This window comes from Pleuronectes platessa, chromosome 16 (genome assembly GCF_947347685.1).
Source record: "Pleuronectes platessa chromosome 16, fPlePla1.1, whole genome shotgun sequence".
NCBI lineage: Eukaryota > Metazoa > Chordata > Actinopteri > Pleuronectiformes > Pleuronectidae > Pleuronectes > Pleuronectes platessa.
This window is the reverse complement of record NC_070641.1, coordinates 12,949,568-12,957,224: the sequence shown is the minus strand read 5'-3', so window position 1 is coordinate 12,957,224 and position 7,657 is coordinate 12,949,568. Positions and strand designations below refer to the sequence as shown.

The following is a 7,657-nucleotide window of genomic DNA, read 5'->3' as shown; positions in this document are numbered from 1 at the left end:
AAATACAAATAAAGTAAGATTTTTATATCAAATGCAACCCCGTTGTCATGTTTGCTGCTTTTACAGTTCATTTGTCAGCATTTTACTTTATTGTTTGTACGTATTATTTGCATTCATATTATTCATTCAATAGTCCAGGGGCTCCTGACTGTAGCAAAGTGTAGTACTCACTAGATGTTGCAGGCAACACCCCTTGGTGCTTATTGGCTTTTCAAGTCCCAGCCGGCTTTCAGTCTTAATCCTCTGTTGGGTCAGACATACACATGCACACAGACTGTAAAACATATATGGCTTCATTCATATTAGGATATGCTTGCAGAACATATATGGCTGATTGTTTAAAAAAAATATATCGTGAAATGAGGTACTGTGCAAAGGTGTTCAGATCCATCACATAGTGCCACCTGGAACTCCTGCACAACAATGATCCCAAACACATAATCTATGTTTCTGACTTCTTGTTCTGGAGTCAGATGGCGTGGCCCCCACAGAGCCCGAGTTTCAACATCATGGAGACGGTTTGGGACTTAAAGAAGAGAATATGAAACAGTCTAAATACACAGAAGAAGACCAACATTACTATATGTAGGGAAGCCGGTGCTTTGATAGCTACAAAGAATATTTGACTGTTTATAATTTTTTTCTTGTTTGATTGTATGTTGCACAGTGTTCAATGAAAAATAAAAAGCACCCCCCCCCTTCTACTTTAGATTTTTGCACCAACCTGCACGTTCGATGAATAAATGATACGTTTGTAATTCGAAGTTATTCATTCATCTGTTGATATTACTCACAGTGTGTAAATAGTTCAGACTCTATGGCAAGCCGATTGAGCATTTATTCCATATCCTTGATATCAAGTTTCAGTCCCCTCCACTAGTTCAGTCATTGTCAGCACTAGTTGTACATTTGGTCGCACTAGTTCGGCATTTTACTGAACTAGTTGAACAAAAAAATCGTACTAGTCACTCTGTTTCAGCAACTAGTGGCACTTTTGTTCAACTAGTTAAAACAGAAACCTTACTAGTAAAACTGTGTGCCGCACTAGTAGAGCCAAAGTCTCTACTAGTGGGCTTTTTGCTGCACTGGTGGCCCTTTGGACCGAACTAGTAATGCTGAAAGTGTTATTAGCTTACTAGTGAGCTGCAAAAGCTCTGACATGTAAGCTAGTCAAACATGGATTCAGCTTACTAGTAAACTAGTGGTTTTTTTGGCTGCACTAGTTAACTAGTGTGCATTTGGGCTCCCACTAGTTTACTAGTGCAGAAAATTGGAGGCCACTAGTTTACTAGTAAGCTGAATCCATGTTTGACTAGCTTACATGTCAGAGCTTTTGCAGCTCACTAGTAAGCTAGTTAAAATGCCGAACTAGTGCGACCAAATGTCCAACTAGTGCTGACAATGACCGAACTAGTGGAGGGGACTGAAACTTGATATCAAGGATATGGGATAAATGCTCAATCGGCTTGCCATAAGACTCTGACTCTGACACGAGATGGCTGCATCCTCACCTGCACCCATAATCCTCCACTACAGACAGGTGCCACCGCTCTCCGCCAATCACGGACGCGAAACCGACCAGTCGTCCAATCAGAATGAGACAAGATGGCGCGACGGGGGCTGGGGTGTACGCATGCGCGTTGTTGACCCGGAAGTCGGTGCGGTGTCCGGTGAAGATTAGCTATTAGCTTGTTCTCTGGAGAAAGAACCACTCACTGAAGCTGTCTTCGGCTCTTTCTGCCTCGTTAACCCTGCTCGCTCACGGTATTGGTGCCTTTACTTCAACAACGTACGTGTGGTTAGTATTTTACCGATGTATGTATTTTGCTCGGAGCTAAAGTTCTTTGGGATGAAGTTAGCATTCATCCATTAGCTCCATCGCCAACTGAGTCAGCACCTTCTGTCAAGCAAGCTGGCGACTAATGCCGATGTTTGTGGTTGTCACTGGGGTTTCCTTGAGTTTATCTACATCATGTTTGTTATTTACAGGCGGTTCCAGTGCATCTCCCTAACATCTGACCCAGTGTAGAGCAGAACCATCAGGATGTCCTGTCATGTCTGTCACCACCTCCTCCTCCTGCTGCTGCTGGGTGTCGGGGTCTCTGCGGTGGAAGTGCTTCGCCCTCGGGGTGTCCCTCTATCAAGTAAGCCTCTATAAAACCCATGAGGAGACTTCACGGTTTAATTGTTGGTGCCCTTGGGCTAGTTAGATATTTAAAGTTTAAAGTTCAACAGAGAAAGAGAGCCTCTCTTTGAGCCTGTGTGCTGCTGGTGTTGGGCCAAAAACTGATTATTCTCCAGAACCTCCAGAGAAATGTTTATTGTAGCTTGTAACTGAATAATTACACGTGTGGCCAAATAAGTGTATGCAGTTTAGAGCGTTATCATTTAGACAACGTGATTATAGTCAATACTATTGTTTTTTTTAAATTCAAGAAAATACATCTATTTTCAATTTGCAATTATCCTGACAACTCTTTGGTACTAAACCAGGATTGTATTTACGTCCTCTTGCTTCATCACTAGGTGTGAAATCCAGAGGGATGCCCAAACTTTGATATTCATCTGTAAATCTGATGAAAGCTCTGTTCTCTCCAGTTTTGTAGCTGTCACGGTATTTACTTTATTCCTTTGTTCACCCTCCTTGACAGAACGGCAGTTCTATGAAGAGGGCAAACCGTTTACTTGCCTGGATGGCTCCCGCACTATTCCCTTTGACAGAGTGAATGATGACTACTGTGACTGCCGGGACGGCTCAGATGAGCCAGGTTCGTACATCCTGCATCCCGGAGATACGCCTGGACTTTTCTATTCAGTATAATAAAGCAGTTTTTTATATTTGATATCGCAATTTAATTGCAGGCACTGCTGCCTGTCCCAATGGCAGCTTCCACTGCACCAATGCAGGTTTCAACCCGGCCTTCATCCCCTCGTCCCGCATTAACGACGGCATCTGTGGTATGAGTTTGAAGCTTTGCAGACTAGTTCCTTTTCAAGTGTTTTGAGTGGTCAGGGTTTTTTGTAATGTCATTGTTTTTTCCCCAGACTGCTGTGACACAACAGACGAGTACAACAGCGGCGCTGCCTGTCAGAACACCTGCAGGTGGGATGCTTACAGTCTTAACCTGATTTCTTCATACAGCATACGCATGTTCTTCATGTGCTTTACATGAAGTTTCCAGACAATGTGAAGTGGTTTGTTTGCTTATTTTTTAACATCATGTTTTATCTTGCAGGGAGATGGGGCGCAAAGAGAGGGAGAGCATGCAGAAGATGGCAGAGATCGCTAAGGAGGGTTTTTTGCTTAAACAACAACTAATCCAAGAGGCCAAGAGGGGCATAGAGGATAAGAAGGTGTGAACTCATTTAGACACTAAATGTTCGTAAGAAAAAAATATTGAGTTTACTTCAGAGTCCCAAAATATGTAACGTCTAACAAGACTTATTAGTGGCAAACTGCAGTTATTTTTTTACTGTTGCCATTGTGAACTCTGAGATGTCATTGAATCAATTGTTGCAATACATTGTTTCATAAGTTAAATTTTTTTTACGGTATTTCAAAAACCTTTTCTAATTTGTCTCATCAGGCCAAACTCGTTGAAGTTGAGGTCAGTAAGAAGGATCTGGAAGAGAAGGTTGAGGCTATGAGAACTATAAAGGAGGCTGCAGAGGAGCCAGAGAAAGTAGCTAAAGAGCGCCATCTGAAGGCCTGGGAAGGTAAATGAAGATATGAAAGTACATCGTCTATCGTTTGCCCTGAATATCACGTTACAGATACTATTGTCTATTTTTTTTAATTAGATTTAGATGAAAGAACTTCTTGTCTAAACAAAAATAATTACGTAATATTCAATAGATTCTCATGTGTGATAAAATTCACTGATAATGTAACATATTTGTTTCAGAACAAAAAGCTCTCATTCGTATGGAGAAGGACAAGGCAAGAATAGTTGCTGTATTTCTTGAACTGGATGATGATGCTGATGGCTTGTGAGTATTAGTGGCCTCCAAAATTATTAGCATCCATAATGAGTGAAAAGTCATTGTGTAGTGAGGCTGTGGGGCAACTTTCAAAACAAAAAACAACATGATGTTGTGCATAGAAGACAAAACACAATTTCTAAATCTGTAACAGTTTTATTTGTCTTGTTTAACTGAGAGATCACTATATTTTCTGAGCAAAAATGTCTGACACTAGATTATTGCTCTTTGAAAAGTTAGCTGTTCTTATCTACACTTGACTTGACTAACATAAGGAATTATTTACTTTTGTTTCTCAGCATCTCAGTGACTGAGCTTCTTTCCCATCCTGAGCTCAATCCAGATTCAGATGAATCCTTCACTGAAGAAGAGGCTCAGGTAAATGTTTTCCTCTTGTGTTGTTCCAAAGTATTTAAAAATTCAGAAGCTGAACCGATTCAAATGTGAGTTTTGTCCTTGGTTTGTTCAGGAAATATTGGGAGGAGTGGATCGTGTGGACCCAGTAGGATTTGAGGCTGTTTGGAATACCATCAAAGAAAAATACATATCAGAGGTAACAACCTGGTCATTATTTCACTAAACTCGTGTGTGAAAGCCTCTGCTGCTCTAATGTGTGACTCTTTGCCAACAGGCCTCCATAGACACACAAGCACCAGTGGAGACTCCACAGGAGGAGACGAGGGAGCCAGTCCCAGACAACGACTCTGAGCAGTACCCTGAAGACGACATCCCAGAGGATGAAGAGGAGGAGGATGAAGAAGACGAGGATGACGACACAGATGATGCAGACTATAAGGTAAGCCCACCGACTTTCTCTATCAAACTTAATACTGGATGACTCCAAGTTCATTTCAGTGAGTCATTCTCATCTGTGTTTGATATGCAGGCCCCTCCTACAGAGGCAACTCCAGAAAAGAAGGATGATGACGCTGAGGGCACTATGCCGGCATATGACCAAGAAACGCAAAACCTTATTGATGGTAAGTGAATGACTCAAGCAGTCCTCATCTTTGAGTGAGTGAGTCACGCTGTAAAGTTCCAGGGAAAAAGTAGAGATGTGATTTTGAATGTTAATCTGCCATCATATAAAATACATTATATCATTCTGGTAAAATCAATAAATGCTTATGTGGAAAACAAGGGGATTTATTGAACAGCTATATTGCCTTTTATATGAATGATGGTCGGTTGCTTGTTTAATACAAAAGCATTTATTCTGGGTATCTGATTCGTAGCTGCTCAGAAAGCCAGGGATGACTTTGATGAGGCTGAGAGAGCTCTCCGGGAAGTGGATGATCAGATCAAGTGAGTTACAATTCTGGATGCGGTTGAGCTTCTTTCCCAATAATGCAATCAGTGTTTTTCAGTCAAACTTTCAACAGCAATAGTTGGTTATTTTTTCATGATCAGTGTGTTTTAATATTTAAAGTCAGTAAAATACAAAAAAGATGATTTCTTGGATTTGCTTTTGGTTTCCAGGAACATTGAGAAGGAAATTTCCTTTGACTTTGGACCCGATGCTGAATTTGCCCATCTCTACAACCAGTGTTATGAGTTGTCTACTAGCGAGTATGTGAACACTAGCTGTTTTTGCAGTCCTTATTCTGTAAGTTCCTACTTCTGAAGGTCTAAGTCCATCCGTTGCTTTCAGGTACATATACAGGCTCTGTCCGTTCAACAGAGTATCCCAGAAGCCCAAGTATGGTGGATCTGAAACCAACCTGGGGTAAGATGTTGTTCCCCCTTGTTTCTGTTCTTTCTATACATTTGCAGTGTTCTTCAGACAATTGACTGTACTTTCCTTTTCTTTCTGCAGAACGTGGGGGAAATGGGCAGGTCCTGAAGATAACATATATTCTATGATGAAGTATGAACAAGGAACAGGATGCTGGCAAGGCCCTAACAGGTCCACCATGGTGAGTCTCAGCCAGCCAGACCAGACACGATCTTTTCTGTGCTTGATTTTACTCCCTGATATCTGTTTCTCCTTTGACAACACATGAGGAAATTTTTGATCTTGCTCCCTTAGGTTAAATTAACATGTGGAAAGGAAACCGTTGTGACATCTACCTCAGAGCCCAGTCGCTGTGAATACCTGATGGAGTTCTTCAGCCCTGCCATCTGCAAAGAGCCTCCAAACCTGGATTCAGGGCTGCGTGGGCACGAAGAGCTCTAGGTCCATTTTAATATGTGAGTAAATCTTAACTTTTTTTTGTTTCTTGCAAAACACTCTGACATGACGCACATATGAATTTCTGCAGGGACCCTTTCAATCTCCTGAAAGGGGATTTCAATTGAGTCATGTTTCTGACCATTATTATACTTCATTAAATATGAACTGATCTCAATTTCCTCATGGGGCTCACTAAAACAAAAATAAAAACAAGTGACAGTCAGTTTGTTTGCAAAGGAAACTCCTTGTGCTTCACTTTAGAAGAAGAGCAGGACAGCAACAGGATGAATGTAATGGCTACAGCATTTGAGTTCATTGTAGTTGTCAAGTTCAGAGGATTAAGAATTAATTAATGGTAAGAATTTGTAACAATGCACTAAATGGTTGAGTAACACTGAACTGCACTTTGGGTCCGGAAACCTGTAAACAATCTTGTAACATATGCGTTTGCCTTACTCGTGATGTCTTGCATCCATCCATTACTACAGAAACCTGTTCCACAATTTACTCTAATGCATTGATATAATCCAATATTTTACAATATATATCATGTACCATATAAATACCTTTCTAGTGGTCCCAACATTACCCTGACTAGATCTAGTGTTGTGTCTATTGATATATTCCTGTGAGACTCAACCCTGTTGCTGTACAAATTATATATCACATGAAGCTTATCTTGAAATAAACAAAGATTATAAAAAGGCTACTCTTACTTATTCAGTTTTAAAATTGAAGTTTTAGCTGATTTTCTTTCAATGGCTCCTATGAATTTGAACAAAGCTGATCTTTATGATGAAGATAGTAAGGAGGACTGAAGGTCTTTTTAACCACTTTAAATTGTAGCAGTTAAAAGGTCTGGGACAAAACGATCTGAAAAAAAACAGTTAAATTCAGAGCACAGATAAAGCACAAGAAGTGGATCCATCACTGTTGTAAATGCTTATTCTTCACATAATAAACCTATAGGGATTAATTGCAGCTAAACTTCTCTTCCCATTTAACAACTGCAAAGTCAGGACTTCAGCAAACAAGCCACAGAAATGATAGCGTGTGCTGTATTATTTTTTTGACAGGTTGTTCCTGAGGGACCACACCTTGCTGTGAGCGGCATCACCTTGTTGTTGGTTAACAGCTCAGAACAAATGATGGAAATTCCACGTAGTCATCTACACTTCCAACTTCCACTACATGTTTTTTTTGATTTTCCAATTTGTGTCAGATGTGGTGTCATTCCATTGTTATGAAATAAACTGCTTTTATCAAATTCCAAACAACTTTGTCCATTTGTAATTCATCAGAGCCTATACTTATTGTGTTATGTTAGTGGTGGCTTCCAATTATGGTATATACAGTTTTAAATAGTAGTTGTAGTAATAATAATTAAATACATTTCCAAAACATGAAAACTGTAAATAAAATGTTGGAAAGAAGCTATGTTTAGAAGCAGTTACTTCTTCCTCTGTTCCTTCTTTCTAACAGCTAAAACATTTAGTACACCAC

The 7,657-nt window shown here is 40.2% G+C and overlaps 1 protein-coding gene across 3 annotated transcripts; it reads left to right on the top strand.

Moving 5' to 3' along the window:
- Positions 1-1,629: 1,629 nt before the first annotated feature.
- On the top strand, positions 1,630-7,431 carry prkcsh (protein kinase C substrate 80K-H). Of its 3 annotated transcripts, none has more exons than XM_053442811.1 (18): positions 1,630-1,789; positions 1,990-2,144; positions 2,652-2,768; positions 2,863-2,958; positions 3,046-3,103; positions 3,237-3,354; positions 3,588-3,717; positions 3,906-3,990; positions 4,281-4,359; positions 4,451-4,534; positions 4,613-4,777; positions 4,868-4,961; positions 5,217-5,286; positions 5,461-5,550; positions 5,633-5,707; positions 5,798-5,897; positions 6,011-6,171; positions 7,231-7,431. In XM_053442811.1, the coding sequence occupies exons 2-17, from the start codon at positions 2,045-2,047 to the stop codon at positions 6,155-6,157; spliced, it is 1,608 nt and encodes a 535-aa protein (XP_053298786.1). In that variant the 5' UTR covers positions 1,630-1,789; positions 1,990-2,044; the 3' UTR covers positions 6,158-6,171; positions 7,231-7,431. The 3 variants fall into 3 exon arrangements, with proteins under 3 accessions (XP_053298786.1, XP_053298785.1, XP_053298787.1); XM_053442810.1 differs by having other exon boundaries at positions 1,638-1,798; XM_053442812.1 differs by having other exon boundaries at positions 1,643-1,764.
- The last annotated feature ends 226 nt before the right edge of the window (positions 7,432-7,657 follow it).